The sequence below is a fragment of the Macrobrachium nipponense genome, chromosome 45 (genome assembly GCF_015104395.2).
Source record: "Macrobrachium nipponense isolate FS-2020 chromosome 45, ASM1510439v2, whole genome shotgun sequence".
Lineage (NCBI taxonomy): Eukaryota > Metazoa > Arthropoda > Malacostraca > Decapoda > Palaemonidae > Macrobrachium > Macrobrachium nipponense.
The window spans coordinates 249,260-271,389 of NC_061105.1; the positions used below are offsets into that span (position 1 = coordinate 249,260).

Here is a 22,130-nt window from a genome sequence, read left to right on the forward strand (position 1 = left end):
ATTATATATATATATATATATATATATATATATATATACATTATACATATACATACAGGGTGTCCATAAAGTCCCAGTGCTATTACAAGTATTAATTGCTCAGAATGGTACTGGGACTTTATGGACACCCTGTATGTACACACACACACACACACACACAAACACAGACACACAAACACACAAATATATATTGAGGAAGGAGGAAGAAAAGTGATAGTCAGTTTTATATATAAACAAATTTTATTAGTGGTTAACAAGGTAGAGAGATTGCTCTGAAGTTTCTTTGGCGCAACCTAGTTTTCTGTACAGCCGCTATAGCTTATAATCAAGGCCACCGAAACTAGATCTATCGTTCGGTGGTGTCACTGTACTGCTGTATGGTCCGCGGTCCATGAACCTGTAACACCGCACGGTGGTGGCCTATGTTGTTGGCACCTATTGCGCTGCCTGATGTATGATGATGGCTAACTTTAACCTTAAATAAAATAAAAACTACTGTGGCTAGAGGGCTGCAATTTGATATGTTTGATGATTGAAGTGTGGATGATTTGCAGCCTCTAGTTTTCTTTTAAGAAAACTCAAGTCAACTTATTAGTATAGACCCCATGACGTGATCGGAGGTAACACGCATTAATAGGTCAGATTAATAATAAAAAAAAAGCTTGATATTACTTGCATCATGTATGATACTATCTTTCCTTCTAGCTCCCCAGTGGCATGGCTGGTATGGTGTTGGCGTGCCACCTCGGTGGCCGCGAGTTCGATTCTCGGACATTCCACTGAGGGGTGAGAGATGTGTATTTCTGGTGATAGAAGTTCTCTCTCGATGTGGTTTGGAAGTCACGTAAAGCCGTTGGTCCCGTTGCTGAAAAACCACTGGTTCCACGCAACGTAAAAACACCATACAAACAAAAAAACAATCTTTCCTTCCTTATAGAGCAAATAATTAGTCTGTATATAGAAGGTTATTATTGTTTTACGTTCACTGAAATTTTGAAAGCTTTGCAAGCATCATTATGTAAATGAATGAAAATCTTGCAAGCCTCATCATTGCAACCGTTGAAAATCATGCAAATTTCGCTATTGAAATGGATGCAGATGTTGCAATTTCTAATTGCAGTGGTTCAAAACCTTGCAAGCTTCATTATTGGAATAACTGAAAATCTTTCGTACGTCCATTTTGAAAATAGACTTATAGCTAATTATATGTTCTTTTCTTTCATTTCAGGGTGAGCGCTCCACTTCATTTCAGTAGAAAGTTGAGGTAAGACGAATACCTATTTTCAGTCGTGGACTTCTCCTCAAATTGCAAGAAGGCACTGGGTCATTCTTTTTTCTTTTTCTTTTTTTTTTGCCTCTCCCTTGGGGTTAGAGCTGTCCTGTGGATCGTTTTCGTCAATATTTTATGTTTAGTTACTATGTTAGTTACTCTCATGTCTTTATTTGTTGATTGACAATTTCGACGATCGTCTACGATAAGCGTTGTGCATATTGAAGGAAAAATATTTGCTAGTCTCGTGAAAAGTGTCTCAACAGATAAAGTATTTTCAACTGAAGGATGCAACTTGCCAGGGAATGTGGTACGCGTTCGTATTTTATTCTTAATCTTTTATGAGGACCTTTTGTAATGATAAAGCAGATATATTTTTTATCATGTTTCAAGGAATATAAACAGTTGACCCCATCATTGTATCGTTTCTAAAAAAACTTTAAAAAATCTGAGTCTTTTCTTAAATTAATTTTCTTTGCCGTTGCAAACCTAGACCCTCTATTATTGCTGTTCGCACTTTGTCGTTTTTTTTCCTTGTCTTTTCCTTCTTTTTAATGGATTTTGTTGTTGTTCAAAACGTGGAATATTTGACTGAAAAAGGTATGGGGAAAGAGGGAGTCTACTGGACTTTTTTTCTGTAGAGCAATATATATATATATACTATATATAATATATATATATATATTATATATATATATATATATATATATAAGCGTTTGTGTTTGTTTGTTTGTGCTTAATTACCTCACAGATGTTTGTTTTTCTGATCTGAATTGTCTTCAGTCAATTAGGTACTTATTATCATGATTTCCGTCAGATACCTACTGTCGAAGTTTGGAACTGATAACTCATATCAATGGACAGGCAAAGAAATTTATTTATTTATTTATTTGTAGATTTCTTTATTTATTTTTTCATTTATTTAGAATTTGTATGATGGTTGCAAAGAATGATATACGGTTAATTTTCGAAAAATTCTAATTCTCGTTTTCTATAGATTTTTAATTTTTTTTTATTTTTTATTTATTCTGTACTAGAATTGCTTGACCACCTTTGTTAGGTAATAACAAATTGAAAAACAGAATGAAAACATTCAAAAAGTGAAAAATAGTAAATAAAAAACATTAGTTAAGCTTACAGAATTAAGTATGTAGTATTTAGATTGATTCACTGTCCTCAAAATGCATTTGATTTCATAATTATTGAAAAATAAAATAATTGCTCATTATAATTGCGAAAGAGTAATTTTATTTGCATATTTATCAAGAGCCAATTCACTTATCAAGTAGAGAATGGTCTGAAATGATATGTGTTTAATTCTTTACTCTTTATAATTGAAATATTTAGGATATTTTTCTATATTTTCATTTTCATTTTTTTTATCCATGAATCTTTCTTGCGAATTTGCAAAACATGTTATAAACATATATCGATTTGATAATAGACAAAATTTTTTTTTTCTTTTCTTTTTTAGTCAGCATCCGTTTGCAGGCTTTTAAAAAATCAAGTGAACAATTAACGATTAAAAAGATAATTGTGCTGTGAAACAATTCTGTAATCTATTCGTTTTATTTTTACTAACAAGTTTTTCCTAACCTATTTGCAACCTTGCGTCTATGTGGACTTGTCCTATAAAAGGTTTTTTAACTTAATTCGTATTAAATTATTTCAAATTTAGTTTGTAAGAAATTTACTAATCAAGATTATTTGACCTTGTCTTAACGCTATTTCTATTCAAAATTTTTTTTTCTCGTTTGTTTATATAAAAAATAGTTAATTAGCCCTTTTTTGTATAATAATGCCATTTCAAGTAGTTTATCCAAAGCTATAAGAAATATCTCTTTATTAATTTGTTAATTTGTTTATAATTAATCTCGTAACTTCTGTTACTTCTTTCAAATGAACATCATAGTATTCTTTGGAAGCTTGAATTTCAAGTCAGTGGCCCCTTTGGTGGGATTATTCCACATGAATAGGGTTCATCTTCTGTTATTATTATTATTAATAATAATAATAATAATAATAATAATAATAATAATAATAATAATAATAATAATAATAATAATAATAATAATAATAATAATAATAATATGCTGGAAGTAAACCTCTTTTAAACATGTTTTTATTAAAAGTAACTTGCTTGCCTCACTGCATTAATTTTATACAGGTTCTTCTCTATTTTTCTAATTATTGCTTTCTCATTGTTGCTTAAACTGTGAGCAACGCACCGAAGGTTGACATATCTCAATTAGGTAGAACGAATGGATTTTATTGGTAAAATTTCAGTCGGGGTAGTCAAATTTTCGGGTATATCCCGTAGAGTTTTATTACAGATAGAATTTATGTTAAATTCTATTTCTTTTCTATTCTTTCTATTCCTTTCCGGACGTTTCGTCTGAATAAACCTCAGACATCCTCTTGGGCGGAGGTGTGTGAAGGACTGAAGTGAGAAGGTGAGTCCAGCGGCTTATATTGCGGTGGCTCAGCGGGGGGCGTCGTGCCGCTGCCTTTTCATTGGCTCGTGGGTGGGGAGCTTCTTTTTCATTGGCTGCCTGGCTGCGGGCTCAAGCAATAATAATAATAATAATAATAATAATAATAATAATAATAATAATAATAATAATAATAATAATAACAATATTAATAATGGAAAAGTAAATCCACAATTGTATGTCTGTTTGATTTTGTAATTTAAAATACTAAGCGGAAAGGTTTCGATGACCTGCCCTCCTTGACAAGGAAGATCGTGCAGGTCAGCGAAAGCTTTCTGCTTTATAAATTTTAAATTGCAAAATCAAAGAGACATACTATTGTGATTTACTTTTCCATTTTATTGACTCTGTGATTATGAGTTTTCTTTGAATAATAATAATAATAATAATAATAATAATAATAATAATAATAATAATAATAATAATAATAATAATCTTTATGAAAGGTAAAATCTGGCGTCAAATAACTTTAAAAAGATTAAAATTGACAAAAAAGATGAAGAAGGTTAAGGTATGGATAGTTTGATTAAAATTCTGGACTTGGGGAAAGTATACTTGAGATTTCGTGGGATTCCATCGACGACGAGACCTGAATCCTGCTTACGATCCTTCAGAGCAGGAGCCAGAGACTTCTCAACAAAAATTGAAGAAGAAGGAAGAAGGAGGAGAAGAAAGAAATCTCTCGGAGCCGAGCCAGGAATTGGAGGCGTTCTTCGGAGCCTTTAGGAGCTTCGCCTCCAGAAACGTCGCCTCCGGATCCTGAATCCTGTGCAGTGGCATTTTCCAAAAACAAGGCAAGAGAAAGCAAACGTAGAGGTTAACATTACTCACGATGTTTCAGCTATATTGCAGTATACTTATTATCTTAGGAATCGTGGCAGGCGACTTGCTCGCTTGGACTATTGATGACTTGCTTGGTTTCCTTTGTTGTCAAGGAGTCGACGGTGGTTTACGAGTACAGGATACTCATGCTGCCGCCGTGGACTCCCTTGAACTGGAAACTGTTGTTGAAGAACCCCACAGCTTGACGGCGCCCGGCCTTGCCTATGCCATCCCTGGATTGGCCTTGTTGGCAGCCTTGGCGTTGGCTGTTTGCTGGGTTTTAAAAAGATATCGACTCGTATTTTATGATTTGGATGAAGATCTGGAAACCTACGACTTTAGACTGGAAGATAATCTACAACTGGACGACAGTGATGACGACGTAGACCTAGAAGACAGCGACGACGACATGGAACTGGAAGAAAGCGACGACGAGGTAGACCTAGAAGACAGTGATGACGACGTGGAACAAGAAAACAGCGACGATGATATAGAACTAGAAGACAGCGACGACGACGTAGACCTAGAAGACAGTGACGACGACATGGAACAAGAAAACAACGACGATGATATAGAACTAGAGGACAGCGACGATGACGTAGACCTAGAAGACATTGACGATGAAATGGAACTGGAAGAAAGCAAGGACTACCTGGACACAGATGTGGATGAAATGTCTAGACTGCGAAATCGTCTAGAACTTGAGGACCCGGAAGATAGTGTCAATGACCTGGAAACGGATAAACGTCAATTGCCTAGACTGGAAGATCTGGAACAAGAGCTGGAAGGAATTGACCTGAAGACCGAAAGGACTGATGTAGCTCTGCCAGAGGAGAGCTTAGAACTGGAGGAACTGACAGGTACTGAAGATGGTCCTGAAATTGTTGAACAACCAAACTGTTTGATGGTGCCAGCCTTTGCCTTTGCCATTCCTGTTTTGGCCTTGTTGGTAGGCTTGGCCTTTGCTGTGCAATGGAATGTCAACAATCTTGTTAACCATCTTCAGGAACTGGAAGAACCTCAGGAAAACGAAAAGCCCGAAGAATATAGACTGGAAGAGACCTTAAAACTGGATCTAGAAAAGCAGAGACTGAAAGAAGAACTGGAAGAGAGCAAGGTTGCTGCAGATGAAATGGAGCGTCTTTGGAAGGAGGCAAAAGAGGAGATTATTCTGCTCCAGAATCAAATGGCAGAAAAGGACGTGTTGCTGAGAAAGAATGCAGATCAGGAGGCAATTATGAAAAGTGAAATTGTCAATTTGCACCATCAAAATGAAGAAATCTTGGCCGAGCATCAACACTTGAAAGATGACCTGCAACAGGCTCTAAACGAAGGAGAGAGGATGGAAAATTTAAATAATGATCTTAAGGAGGAATTAGAGTCTCTGGAGAAGGAATGCAAAGAGGAGATGGCCAACAAAGAAAGAGAACTGCAGAAGCAAATCGACATTCTGACTAAATTACTCGAACGGACTGCTCTAGAGTCTAAGAAGGACCAAGAAAAACTAATTGCTCTGGAAGGTCAAATGGCGTCCATTGAAGACACTGTCTCTGAACTGGAAAGCCAGATAATGGACATCACAGTGGACCAAGATGCTCTCCGAGGAAAACTAGAGCTGAAGGAAGAGGAAAACGCGAGACTCAAAGCAGAAAGAGAGAAGATGGAAAATTTAAATAATGATCTTAAGGAGGAATTAGAGTCTCTGGGGATGGAATGCAAAGAGGAGATGGCCACCAAAGAAAGAGAACTGCAAAAGCAAATAGACATTCTGACTAAATTACTCGAACGGAAAGCTCTAGAGTCTAAGAAGGACCAAGAAAAATTAATTGCTCTGGAAGGTCAAACGGCGTCCATTGAAGACACTGTCTCTGAACTGGAAAGCCAGATAATGGAAATTACAGTGGAACAAGATGCTCTCCAAAGAAAACTAGAGCTGAAGGAAGAGGAAAACTCGAGACTCAAAGCAGAAACTGAGATCATGGGAGCAAAACTACAAGCGATGAAGAACTGCGTCTCAGAGTTATGGGAACAGAATGCGAGGTTGATTGAGGAGTTAGAAGAAAAAAAAGTAGAAGTCACTTCAGTGAAGGAAGAGCTAAGAAATGTGAAGATGAAGACCCAAATTTTGGTTGAAGAGGTCCAGGTCATGAGGAAGTGGGTCGCTGAGTTAGGAGGAGAGAATTCCAGGCTCCAGGAAGAGGTAGACGAAAACTGCCTGGAAATAACTTCACTGAAGAAATCATTAAGGAAGGAGAAAAGACTTCTAGAGGAAGCTCTCCATCATGGGAAGGAGATGGAGAGCTTGTTGGAAGCAGAAAAAAAGAGAGGGAAGGAGATGGAGACTTCCCTCAGAATCTTAAAAGAAGAGCTTGACAACAGGGGCCTCCAAATGGAGAGATTATTAAATAAGGAAAGAAGATTAATATCTGAAAAAGAAGACCTAGGAGAGAAACTAGCCATCGCTCTCAATCAGGGGAAGGAACTGGACAGGTTCCTAGAGGAAGCAGACGAGAAGGCCAGAAAAATTGCTCGCGATTTTGAGGAAGAGGTCCAGAAAAGGGAGACCCAAATATGCCAATTGTTAGGCCAAGAACAAAAACTCAAAGAAGGACTGCAGCAACTTGGAAAGGAATGTGAAAGGTTGACAGAAAAGTGTAGGATGCAGGAGGAACATGAGATGAGGGAAGCACAACGTTTCAGAGAGCATCAGAGGAGACAGGAAGAGGCTTTGAAGCAACAGGATAAATACCTGTTGATGACGCTTCTCCATGGGACAGCTCAGAGGAATTTCCACCTGCAACACATTGCACTGGGTGGAAATGAAGTTCTGGAGGAAACCAGTGAAAAGGAGACGGAAGATGAAGGGCAAAAAGAGGACCTGTCTGACCTCTTGCGAATGAAGAAGGAGAATCAGTTTAGGAACTACTGTGACGCCCAACGTGAGAGGACTAACTACGGGCGGCAGTGGGAGGTCCTAACTCAGACGTTGACGGATCTCATGCATGGAGATGAGAGAATGGCGGAAGCGACGAACGGAGGACCTAACATGCACTCCGGAGTTTACAGTGAGGCGCCTGAACAAGAAGATGGGGAGACGATGCCCCAGGACACCATACTGGGGAGACGATCTCCCAATTAGATCAGCAGAACTGGGCACAGAAGATGTCTCGAGGACCAATTCTGAAGCACCAGTTCCGAAGCGGCAGGCAAAAAGAGGCAAATCTTGATGCCTTTGCCTTCTACAGCAGGAGGGGGAGATGAACCCGTGACACCCCCCAACAAAGGTCAAGCAAAAGGGCCAACTCGAGTGAGTCACAGACTGACCTGGCGACCGTGAGGCTGAGGGCATATCCTCAGCAGCGTGAGAGGGACTTCCCCCCACCTTCGAAAATTTCCCCCAGGGCCTCCCCCCAGGCCCATCCCCCCGAAGGTGTTCATGGTTGTTCTTCTTATGTTGCTTTGGGTATGCGTTCAGCCCCACAGTCATCAGGCCATTCTGCGACCCAATTGTGTTGGCCATTTTGTCTCAGTCAGGAGGAGCTCTGCAACTGAGCTCGACTGAATGACTCGATCCATTTTCCTGCTGAGGAAAAAAAACCCACATTTTAACCTAGCCTCTGAGGGTGGGCAGGCAAGCCAGCCCATCTCAGAGCCGGTCCCAAGCCCGGAAAAATAGGGAGGGTTGGAATCATCCATAAAATGTGTCAAAAGAATAAGAGAGGGAGAGAGAGAAAAAGTAACACCTGTAGAAGAAAAATCTCTTTTTAAAACCACAAGTTACATTTCATATATAAATTTATTTAAATGCTACACTTGCAGCAACTGTAGAATTAGGTAGGCCCATTGTCTACAGTGCCATGGACCTAGCTTTCACTTTCTATTCTTTGGAATTTACTTGATATATGATTAAGAACAAATTCCAGAGAATAAAAGGTGAATGCTAGGTGCATGGCACTGTAAACTCTGGGCCTAATTCTACGGTTGCTGTAAGTGTAGCATTTAACTAGGTTTATATATGAAATGTATCTCCTGGTTTTATTTAAAGAGAGATTTTTCTTCTACAGGTTTTACTTTACCAGTTCTCTCTCTCTCTCTCTCTCTCTATGGAAAGTCGTTTAGAGCCAGGTGGCTGACTGTGGGAGGAAAGTTGAATGTGGAGGTATATGGGTGGAGTTGTGGGTGAAAGGTTGTGGAGCATTGGAGCAGTGGAGGGTTGTAAATTGGAGGGCTGTGGGTGGAAGACTGTGGGTGGAAGACTGTGGGTAGAGGGTTTTGGTTGTTACGTTGTAGGTGGAGTGTTGTGGGTGGATGGTATAATAAAAAAAAATAATAATAATATGACTAAAAACAATATAAAAACAATAATGACAATGCCGCTACAACTAGTAGTATTGTCATTATTATTTCTATATTGTTTTTAGTCATATATTATTATTATTATTATTATTATTATTATTATTATTATTATTATTATTATTATTATTATTATACCATCCACCTACAGAAGATATCCAATTTCAAAACTTCACCGCCTCCACCCCCACATCCCGTCCCTTCCCGGGGATCAGAGAGAGAGAGAGGGAGAGTAAGAAATTTACATAATGTATATACATACAATATATTTTAATCCGTCGAAAGATATAGATATTTATTTATTTATTCATTTATTTATCTATTTATTTACCTATTTAGAGAGAGAAGATTGAAGAGAGGAGAGAGAGGAGAGAGACTTCGAGAGAGATGAGAGAGATAGAGAATCGAGAGAAAGAAAGAAATTTACTCGTTAATGGATTTATTTAGTAACATTTTTAATTTAATCAGTCAAAAGATAATTAGTAGATTATGTATTTTAGAATGACAGAGAGAGAGGAGCGAGGTCCAGTAAGGGGAATTTATCTTTTACAAAGATCGGTGTGACTTTATTTATTTATTTTTTTAGAGAGAGAGAGAGAGAGAGAGAGAGAGAGAGAGAGGTGCTTTGTCGAGTAAAGAAATCTATATTTTGCAAAGTTCGGAATAATTTATTTTGTTATTATCTTTTCATCCGTGTCACTTTTTAAAAAAATATTTCTTTGAATATTTATGAATAATTTTTTTTGAGTGGAAGAAGGACACATCGCTCGATTACCATCACTAAATATAACAGAAAAAAGACCTGAAGTTGCTTAGGAGAGAATTTTTTTTATCTGATCATAGTTTTTTCTTTTGTATTTTTTTCCCTTGCTTTTACATTCCCTTTATTTTATATTCGTCCGTTCCAGTTCCTTTGCATTCCCATTCCCATTTTTTATTTACCTACTTTTCAGTTGCTTAATATTCCCATCTTTTATTTACCTCCATTCCAATTGCTTTATATTCCCTTTTTTTTATTTTTTTTTATTCCACCTTTTTTTTATCCCTTTTTTTCCTATTCCTCCTTTCCCTTTTTTTTTTCCATTCCAATTGCTTTATATTCGCATTGTTTTTATTTACCTCCATTCCAATTGCTTTATATTCGCATTGTTTTTATTTACCTCCATTCCAATTGCATTCCCGTTTTTTATTTTCCTCCATTCCAATTGCTTTGCATTCCCATTTTTGATTTACCGCCATTCCAATTGCTTTCCATTCCCATATTTTTAATTATCGTCCAATACCGTTGCTTTTCGATCAAAAGAAAACGGGAAATGGAGGAATTATTTTTTTATATATTTCTTAAAATAGATCTTCATTAAAGAGTGGATCTCAGTCATTGCATCCGTAGATATTTTTTTTATTTGCAATTCGGCTCGCACGGCGGTTTTGCGTTGTTGCCATGGCAACGCTTGTCAATCTATTCTACTTTGATGACCTCGGGTGGGGGGACCTCTCTCTCCTCTCTCTCTCTCTCTCTCCTCGTTTTGGGAGATTTTCTTGTCGGCTTCCGGCTGGCTGCTTCATTTTGGGAGATTAAAAACAGATAAACACACTGGCACACGTGTATATATATCTATATATATATATATATAATATATATATATATATATATATATATATTTCGAGCTAAAAATGTCCTTTAATTTCATATATGTAAACCGTAGGGGAATTATATATGAAAATATATTAATTCTGAGGTAGAGCGAATTAGATATTAAAAGACATTTGTAGCTTAATGCGTATATATGAATCACGGTGATGTGATGAGACTATATATATATATATATATATATATATATATATATATATATATATATATATATATTACGTAATTTTCTACCGACCCCTAAAGACAAGACCAGAGATGCACACAACAATAAAATAAAAATTCCACACCTGGACACGATTAAGAAGGTGACTCAGACTCTCGGAAAATCTAACCCTTTTGCATTTACTTACCCAAACACTTTGGCCAAATCCCTGATTAACGTCCAACAAAAGACATTTCCCAAGGACACTGGGGTTTACCAAATCCCATGCCAGGACTGTGACCAATTTTCCTTAGTGCCTCGTTCTAAAAAGTACTACTGATATTTCAACGCCAGTAGAATCCTTCACACTTCTACCACACAAGTTGAGGAGGTGTCTGAATTGAAGACGCTCATCCTTCTCAATCAACGTAAGGAAATGTTTTACATATTAAACAATATCGTTTGTTACTCTTGAATGATATCATGTATGCGACCAAATACACGAAAAGTTCTTGCTTATTTTTGTGTTATTTTCCTCTGAAGTCTAAAAAGAAACCATGCAATTGTATCCCGAAGATATTAGGGCAGAGACTTTGACCTCCTTGAACAGGACCTGCAGGGTGTCGGAACTGCCAATCCATACGGCTTTTAAAGCTGATAAATTAAAGGCAGTTTATTATTCCAAGTAAATTCAAGTTAGGTCTGTCATTTTAATATCTAATACATAATCCTTAATAGCATTATTTTACGCTCAGAACAACAGTATTCTTGTCCAAAATACATTTTGTTGGCATGCATGGATTGCCGGAACGGTCAATCTATATTTAGCTTTTAAAGCAGATGAATTGAAGGTTGTTTGTTAATTAAAGTCGTCTGTAGTAAGATCAGAAACCTTACTTTAAGTACATCACCTTTGATTCGATCATTTTATGCTCAGAACTGCAGTGTTTTTGTCCAAAATACGGTGTTGCATTTCAGTTTGTTGGTATGCCTCAATCTTCATATCGTCTATGACGGGAGGTGGCATTTTCGCTATTGGGGTGGGGACTGTAGGCAAGTTTACTTTTATCGTCTTCCCTCACGTGGAATCTTGGGTCATTTTTCTTTTGTACGAAATACTCATTTCTAGTTGAAGTTGAATTTGGATATCCCAATAGCCTCATCATTTTAGGCTATGAGAAAAAGATGGGAATAAGAATAATCTGACTAGTTTCCTCACCCGTCTTCGAAAGGTCAGTTCTTCATTTGAGTTGATTTTCTTAGGTAGCCAATAGATGGCGTTCACCACATGCTTATAGTCTCAAAAATCTTCTAATTTATTCCATGGTGACCAAGTGGCCGCCTTAGAGAACACGTAGAATTGAAGACATTATTAATCAAAGTACTATTTTATGAATTTATCATTTTGATGCTATTTCATAATGTAATTAGTAGAAAATTCCCAGTTATCGTTGCTTTAGTTAGGAAGCGCAAACTGAACTCGAACTGAAGCGCCATTCAACCTCTGAACACATGATAACGTCCTCTAATCACATTTATAGGAAACTAAGTCAAGACTTATTGGGTAAATACTATATTTAGACCAGAAGCATTGCATTGCAAGAGAGTCATGAACAGGCCATGCAATCCTTTTAGTTCAGAATGACTTTTGCTGAATGCAGTGTTCCGGATGGAAGTGCAGTATGCAATATGCTAAAAATAGGGGCAATATGGTAATGTTGCAAGAACCTCAAAATTCGTCAAAGTAGCAATGTTCTATATAGCCTCAGAAACTGTTCAGAGAGCAAAATAATCTTTGATTCCAACACGATAAAATGATGTTTATTGGAATTCTAATAATGAATGTTTGCAAAGCTACAATATTTTGCCATTTGTTTGCAAAATAACAATGTTCAAAACAAGGAAAAATGCCTCAACATGGCTGGAACAGTTTCAGGATATTTTTCTGGGAGTAAAACAGCTTTACTTTGAAACTGGATAGAATGAAATCTATTGGGCCTGAAGTGGGTTGCATGCATGCATGCATGATTCGCTTTTATCATAATAGGTTTGCAATACTACAATATTGCAAGCAAACATAAATCTCTGAAAGTATCAGATCTATAGTCTTATTATGTTTTTTTGAAAAGGAACAAAATAATTTACTAGAAATTGCATAATGTATTCTATTGGATTTTTGAAGTTCAAACCCAACTTTTGAACCTTCATAGCAAGATAATTAATGTATATTTGGGGAACGAACCCATTCGCTTCAAATGAAAGAAAGGGAAAGCGATCTGTCTGTTACTCAGATAATGAAATCGAAATTGTTTTGATTTGAACTTCCTTACATTATTGCAATGTTGCAATTCGGGCATAAATCATCACAATACCAATTAAGGCTGTAGCCTCTGGAAATGTTTTTGGGGGCCAAAATGATTTTTCCTTCAGACTGGAATAAATACATATAAATGTTCTTCTAATGACGATTATGCATGGACGTTTGCAACTCGTCTCAAAATCCTTGCAGTACGGGAATGTTGCACGAAAGGAAAATGCAAGTAGCAACCTTAGTTTGATGTTTTCTGGGAGCAAGCTAACTTTTACCTTTTTTGAGATAAAATGCAGAGTAATGTTCTCCTGTGCATGGAAAGTTGCAGTATATTGCAGTTTCCTTGCAGAAATGAATGTTTCCAACGAGGGACAATTCGCCAAAATGGCTTGCAAGGCATTGGGACTTTTTCTCTTGGCAAAGAAACCTTAGCTTCAAGCGTGATAAAATGCACAATGATGATCTTCTAATCACGAATATGCAATAGAAATTCCTATATATTGCAATACTCTTGCAATACGGCAATGTTTGCAAGCCAGGCAAAATTCGCAAGAGTGGCATGGATACAGACTAAGGATTTTTCGTCGAACTAACCAACTTTTCCTTCAGACTGGATCATTGATATGCAGACGAAATTGCAATATATCGCAGTTTCTGTGCCATAAGGCAATTCAACAGCCTAAGGCATTGTTTGAAAGCTGAATTGAACTTGCTTTCTGAATGGATAAAACGCAGCTCATTGGCTCCTCAATGTCGAGTATACATTGCATCCGAAGTTGCAGAATATTGCCGATTTGTAGCATAACGCTTCAACAATCAAATCATTTGTGCCTTGATCTTCTACATAAGGACGAATTAATGAACGGTATTTTCCAGTAATTATGGTGAATAAACAGAAAGTATCCCGCCAATAACATAATGAATTTTCTCAGAATGAAATTAATGTTGAGTTAGAGTTATTTTCAAGCTGAATATTGTTTTTCAGTTTCTTTGTAATTTGGCTAAAATAAGATATATTATTCCAATATGTGTTTCTGTCATCATATGTTAAACTTCAACCACTATGTGATAATTCATGTTTTTATTACCACAAGTCCTTCCTTCCTTCCTTATGCACTGCCTAATGCTTTTCAGATGTTCTGGTATCATAAAATTATGATAAATTAGTCATCAATTTCAACAGATAAGTTTAGAAAGAATCCGTATTTATTCTGTTTGTAATAAATTTTAGGATTTTACGTTCAACACCAATAATATCGTTTGTTGATCTTGAAGGATAATAAGTCTGTCAATGATGATAAGTCATTTTTTCTACTTCTAAATTTATTTTCATAGGATTTCCCCTCCCCCCAACCCCCTCTCCACAACCCGCTAAAAAAAGTCGCGTAAATTGCACGTATTTGTCTTCTGGATGTATTTCTTCAGGGTAAAACATGGCGAGACCTTTACATCCAGGAACAGTAAGAGCAGAGTTGTCAGAAGTGCCAATCTATATTCAGCTTTTAAAGTTGATGAATTAGAGATAGTTTACTATTTAAAGTAGTCTACAGTGAGTTCAGAATCCTGAATTTAAATAAAACCTTTTTAATTCGATTATTCTGTGCTCAGAACTGCAGTATTCTTGTCCAAAATGGAGTGTTAAATTTAATTTTTGTTGGTATACATGGATTGTCGGAACTTCCAATCTATATTTAGATTTTAAAGCAAATGAATTAAACATATTTTTTTCATTTCAAGTGGTCTGTAGTAAATTCAGAAATATGGAATTTAAACAAATAGCTTTGTATTCCATTATTTATGCTCAGAACTGCATTATTCTGGTCTAAAATACGGTGCTATATCTTGTTGTGTTGGAATACCTGGATCTTCATATCATCTATGAAATGCCACGTCAATTTCGCTAATTTTAGTGTCATTTTCCTGTTTATAAATTTTTATTTCCAATTGGTTCTGTATTCAGTTATCTCAACACAAATATATTCTTATACAATGAGGAAAAGCTTGGTATTAGTAATAATCTAGCTAGCTTTCACGCTCATCTTTGAAAATATGGCTGTTCATTTGCTCTGATTTTCTTAGGTGGCCAATAGATGGCGTTCACGACTTGCTTATAGTTAAAATAGCTGTGGTTTTTTCTGGTGGAGAAAGGACTGCATGGTTACCCCGTCCTGTAGCCACTTTAGGGTATACGGAGAATTGAAGACGAAACTTAAATCCGATTTAATCCAATATTTCGATCAAATTCTTTGCGATAACGAATGGAAAAGTCGTAGCTATCATTCGTTTAGACAGAAGACTGAAAATGAGCAAAGAAATGTCGTGTAATATAGCATTTGAACACAAGATAATTTCTTGTAATCACAAGATCATTACAGTTTAGTTTCCTGTATATGAAACTGAATCAATATAAATGAATAACTTCTATGTGTATATATACCCGTATCATTGCCTTGTAACTGAAGATCATGAAATTGACATGCAATCATTTTATTAAAGAATTCCAATATCAGGGAGTCAGGAGGCCATTGTAAAGAACAACACATATCCTTACTCGTTGCAATGTCGCAGATGGAGGCTGCCAGGAGGTGCTGGGAGAGATATGATGATAGTGACGGCAATAAGGTGTTGTTGCAATCATTGCAAATTTAGATTGAAAAAGCAAAACAATCTTCCCTTCTAACTGGATACAATAATGTTTATTGGCTTCTTCTAATGATGAATGCCTTCCAATTGTAATCTTTTGCAATTGCATAGCAACAGGACAACGTTGAAAGCAATGAAAAATTCGCCAACATAACAAGGGTATAGCTCTAGGATATATATTTTTTTTCAAGGAGCAAAGCTTTACATTGAAATTGGATCAAATGCAGTCCATAGGGCTTTAAACATGTTATCTATTGGGACTTGAATGTCTTGCATGCATGTAAGATTCGATTTTATTAAAATAGGTTTGTAATATTACAGTATTGCAAGAAAATATAAATTCCTGAAAATAACTGCTTTAAAGACTCATCATTTTTTACGTAATAAAAGTATTTCACTCGAAATTGCATAAAATCTCGTCCAGTGGATTTTGTGAGTTCAAAACAAACTTTTGAAGCTTCGAACTGAATAAAAGGCAGTCTATCTGCTGGGTCTCGAATGACAAATGTGGATTCCAAATCACAATATATTGCAATTTGCTTGCATTACAGGAATGTTGCAAGCAAACTCGTATCATTCAAAAAAAAAAAAAAAAAAAAAAAAAAAAAACAACAAGGGGGCTTTTGGGGGAAGAACCAGCCTTTAATTCGAACTAAAGAAAAGGAAAGAGATCAATCAGTCTGCAGTCGGAATTGCAGTATACTGCAACTTTCTTGTATTATTGCAATGTTTTATCAAAACCCAAAAGTTATAGCCTTTGGAGTTTTTAGGGGACCAGAGCGACTTCTCCAGCAAAGTTGATAAAATAGAATTTAATTAATGTCCTACTAACGTCCATTATATATAATGCATAGGAAGCTTCAATATATTGCAAGCTTCCTTTCATGCAACGAGACTTTCGAGCGAGGCAAATTGCACCAACATAGGGATTTTTTTTCTCTTGTCTCACTATTCCTTCAAACTAGATGAATGCATATGCTGACATTTTGATCACGAAAATACGTTAAAAATTACAATATACTGCAATGTCCTTGCAGTACGACATTGTTGCAAGCATGACAAAATTCTCCAGCATTGCAAAGATATAGTTTCAGGATTTTATCTATTTATTTACATAATTGTTTTTTTTATTTGCAGCCAAAACTACTTTTCCTTCAGACTGGGCAGAACCCAGTCTATTGGGTCTCTCATGATCTAAATACCAACGGAATTGCAGTATATTGCAGTTTCCTTACATTATGGCAAAGCTGCAATCAAACCAAGATTCGTCCGGAAGCAAAGCCTAAGGATGTGTTCGTAAGCCAATTGATCTTGTTTTCGGAATGGACCAAATGCAGCTTATCGGCCGCCAATGACATTTACTTTGCAGTTGCAGAATATCGATGATTCACACCATTATACTCTCATATCAAAGCAATTAGGCCTGTAAATAGTGCGAAATTCTCGGGAATTATGGAGAGTCAAAAGATAGTTTGCCGTTGATATTATCCACGAAATCTTTTCAGAATGAAATTAGTGTTGGGTCATAGCTATTTTCAAGTTAAACCCCCCACCCCCTCCACCACCAACCCTCTACAAAATTAATGTAAACTTTATGCAATTTAAGCATGTATTTGTTCAGAGACCTTTACTTTTAAGAACAAGGACAGAGGGGTTGTTGGAATTACCAATCTATACAGCTTTGAGGAAGAAGAACAACCTGATTGTAAACAAGAGGTCGTCAACAACGCTCTTGATTTTAGGCTTATTTATGTGGAATTAAGCTACTTCTATTAGTTTTCAGTACGACTGACGTATGTACAACATGGCCTGAAGTGAATGTATAGTTGATGTGTACCAAGATAGTGCTTTAATATTGCTGTAGCCTAGATCTAATAAAACATCAATTCTCCTAAGCACGGGTTCGGGCGCAGAAACTTATATGACTTATGCTTCAGGCGCAGGCGTAGTGCGCACAGGGAAATACCGTTTTCTTTGATCATGGTGTTTTATCAAGACCACTGAGATAGAAGGCCTGTTCGATGTTTTGTGACGTAAGCACGGGTGGTCCGAGCTGCTAGCACTGACTGCGCTGCCAGACGAAAGAAATGTTAACAAACCCTCGCCAAAATCTATCATTTTTGGTCTGCCAGTTATTGATTTACTTATTTTCTCGTCTACACTAATTAGTGTACAACAAATGATACTTACTCAAAACACAATTTATAAGGTTAATATAAAATGCTGAACAAAAACAATTTCTTTAGTTACAATACAGTCTACTAAAGAATAACCAGCAGTGCATAGGTTTACATCACAAAAAAACATGGTTCTTTCTACTATATGTGAATGAAATAATTCTCTCTTACATACAGTCATTATTTGGTATTTAAATATTCTAACTTTCTCTTTGGCTACAATAGTTATTTTCTTGAACAACAATAACTCAATGAAACGTTAGTAGAAATCCATATTGTTAATTTCTCTGCTTTTCTGTACTATAACCTTCATTACTTATTGGGCAGCTTATCTATTACTTACCTTTTGACATTTAAACATTTAAATTCATGATTGTCGACCAAATGTAAAATTTTTACATTTGCATCCTGAATAAAAAGGGAGTGATTTTTTCCAATAGTTAGTAAAGCTTGAACGATATATTTATTGGATATTTGTAAAACTAAATGAACATTTTGTTTCTCAAAGGTATAGGGAGATAATGCTTTTAGTGATAGTTTATATGAATGTTCATTGAGTAAACATCTATATCTTTCAGTTTTTCAAAGGGCTGAATGGTGCATAATGAATTTCGTTTTCCAAATTATTGACATCAAACTGAGGTAACTTCATTGTTTTATTTATAACTGTCTGGCCAAGCCAATTATTCCTGATATATTTTAACAATTTTACTGAAACACACGAAAACGGGCATTTGTTACTCTGAAATGGGTGAGGATACACTTTAGACAGCTGTGGAATGCTGGGAAAATAGGACATTGCTTTCCCAATGATAGCATTATGATGTTACAATGCAAAACACTGTAAAAATGATTTTTTCTAAGCCTATAATTACCTTCTTCAGTGTGCAGTGCAGAACATCAGCTTTTATGCTTTAAGGATAGTCTCCACTTTGGAGGGGTGCCGATCGTAAAAATATTTGCCAAAAATACACTAATCAAGACAGGCTAATGAATTTATCAGGCATTATTAGCACTATAATAACGCATATTCTCTGTGAGTTTTATCATCCTACAGGGAAAATAAATGATTTTAAGAAAAAAAAATGTGAAATTCAGGGCCCCTTGTACTGAAGGTTATTTGGTGATCGGTGAGAAACTACAGTCTTGAATAGAAATTCGGTCTGGAGGCATGTTGGTATATCCACCCAGAACATGCCCATAAATCATTATCAAAATAGAACAGTAAATAAGCACGTTATAACAAAAAAAGAGAGAGCAACAACTGAAGCGAAAACGCAGCAGATAAATATGGAAATCGTAAATATTATAGTATATCTCTCTAAATTGGTCGATGTCGTTTTCTATGTTTCCTACGAGTAGTTTCATCTCAGAAAACCATTCTAGGGGTATCTAAACTAATTTTTCAAGTTTCTTGTCCTCAGAAAAAATCGCTTTTTCTCTGGTTTGTTTTTTTCGGGAAGGGGGGGGGGTGGTTATTCTTTGATTGTCCTAAATAATTTAATTTTTAGATGTTTTAGGCTATCAAGTGACATAATAACTACAAACTCTCCGAAGGTTTTGTCCCTAAATCGAGGTTTGAATTTTTTCTGAATATTTCTTCCTAGCTATAGTCTGATTTTTCGGCGGGGCTTTCGCTGAACTTACCTGAAGTTGTTGCTCTTTTTTTTGTTATAACGTGCTTAATTACTGTTCTATTTTGATAATACTTTATGTGCATGTTCTAGGTGGATATACCAACATGCCTCCAGACCGAATTTCTATTCAAGACTAGTTTCTCACCGATCACCAAATAACCTTCAGTACAAGGGGCCCTGAATTTCACATTTTTTTTTCTTAAAATCATTTATTTTCCCTGTAGGATGATAAAACTCACAGAGAATATGCGTTATTATAGTGCTAATAATGCCTGATAAATTCATTAGCCTGTCTTGATTAGTGTATTTTTGGCAAATATTTTTACGATCGGCACCCCTCCAAAGTGAAGCCTACCCTAATTGGGAATTTGTGCAACTTAACTTTACCTGTTCAACATAAAGCAAAATGCACCTGTTGCAGCTTCACTATGGCCAAAGGCTGAACCAACAATATTTTTGCCTTTATAATGAAAATATGGTATTAAGTACGTGAGTTTCATCCACCATCAGTATCACTGTTTTGTCATTGGATTTACATTCACTCTTAATGTACATAAGAAAATTTGAGTCCATTTGTTATGATGCTGGGCAGACCTGTTTGAAAAAACACTCTACTGATGGGACAGTAACTTTGTGGGGAACAACTATAGGTATAACAAAAACACAATATTACCAGCTCTGATGAATAATCAAATTTATTCAGTCATAACTAGAGCTAAAATTATTGCCAAAATGAAATAACTAGTTTTATAACAACAATGTAATATATAATGCAGTAATAGAAATACATTCAGCAGTATCGCTCTCTGGAGCTATTGAATATCTGCTTAATGATGTTTGTATCATGAACCTCTGTAGGAATCTTGAGATCTAAGTGACTACTTCATTGACATGAAAAATGCATGTACTGTACAGTTAGGCTTAACTGTAGGTAGGGCATTGTGACATAAGTATGTTATTTCATTAATCTGTACTGAAGTTTTACCTAGGGAAGAAGAAAGACAGTCTTTTAATATTTTTACGTGTATATATGAGCACTGAAACCTAGTAATGTAATGAGGATAGGTTAGGTTAGTTTAGTGAAATTTCTAATATAGGCTCCTGTTTTAAACCTGTAACTCTTAGAATACTATGCCAGTCTACTTTTTTTCACCTTAACCCATCTAGGCCCAAAAGGTTTGTCCCATGCCTTTGACTATTGTTAATGGAAACTTGCCTATTTCCCCACCACTAGCCAGGCTACACTGGGAGTTCTTTAACTTAGGCTAGCCTATACCTATTTGACTCTGTTAAGCATTTGTAGACATGAATTCCTACTAAAATTCAATGTAGGCTAAACCAGTCTTTCTTTATATTGTACCTGACCTTGTTACTCACAACTCCTACCTGGAATGCAGACTGTATTTATATTGCAGTCGAATGTCATCCAGAGAGAAAAGTCAAATAGGTAATACCTGTTGCAGTGAACTTATTGTCGAGTTTATCTGCTTACCACGTAAGTTCGTCCAAAAAATGGACACTAGATGCAATATAAGTTTTATGTTCCAGTTCATAAATAAAACAATGGAACCACGAAAATACCTCGTGTCCAAGTGATGTAAGGGAAGGAGAGTCAGAAGTGAGTCGCCAGTCACTGGCGTGGAGAGTCATCACGTCATGACGTCACATCGAACAGGCCTTCTATCTCGGTGGTCTTGGTTTTATTCGCCTCCATTAAGGAGGAAAGACTCTGCTGGACTGTTTTACATGTTATCCTGAATATAATTTAGTATGTAGAGTCATTTTTGAGCAACTAAGATTGAATATGATGACTTGATTGGATTCCAGCTTTTTTCAAATAATAAGGTAGTGATTAAATTTGATCATACTGTGGTATTTGATGAATTTATTGTAAAGTTCGACGGTAAAACGTTAGATATCGGACAGGGACAAAGTGTAAAGATTCTGAACTTCAGTAGTTTATTCACTTGTTTCTATTTGTCGTACTCCATTTGACATGGACAGTGATATGATTGAGAATGTGTTATCAAAATATGGAAAAGTGCATGAAATTCGCAACAATAAAAATAGGCTTAGAAAAGGAGAAGGGCTTTTCAATGGGATCGGGACCACTAAAATGGAAATAAAGAAGAACATCCCGTCATCTATTACCGTTTTTGGATACACTCTCATTTTCTTATACAATGGCCAAAAGAGAACGTGCTATATGTGTGGAAATGATGCCCACGTAGCTGCCGATTGTGATGTAAATGCAATGATTAATGTGGAGAACGAGGTGGAATTTCCTCCAAAGACAGGGAAAAAGAATGTGGATAATAAAGGAGATTGAAACGAAAAGGATCATGAGAACACAGACAATGGAAAGGACAACACAGATCAATGCAAAGGAAAAATGAACCAAGAAACGGTGAATACAGGTAATGTGGAAATTCAGGAAAACTCGAAGGTAATACAAAGCTAAGCGAAACAACCACGCCTTCAGATTGTTTGGAAAGCAACAAGGGAAATAGAAATGAGAATAAAACTGGAGAGAATGACCGACTGAATGATAAAACAAGTGACGAGTATGTGATAAAACCTGGCCCACTAGGAATCTCCCAACAGAGTACCTCACCGTTTGAAATCTCCGATT

General features: G+C 36.2%; 2 protein-coding genes across 2 annotated transcripts in view; both read left to right on the forward strand.

Moving 5' to 3' along the window:
* The window catches only part of LOC135214251 (alpha-ketoglutarate dehydrogenase component 4-like), a 381,447-nt gene that overhangs the window by 23,934 nt on the left and 335,383 nt on the right, over positions 1-22,130 (forward strand). The window lies entirely within an intron of this gene.
* Positions 4,595-8,003, forward strand: LOC135214050 (myosin-10-like). Its single transcript, XM_064248164.1, has one exon. The coding sequence runs from the start codon at positions 4,595-4,597 to the stop codon at positions 7,721-7,723; it is 3,129 nt and encodes a 1,042-aa protein (XP_064104234.1). The 3' UTR covers positions 7,724-8,003.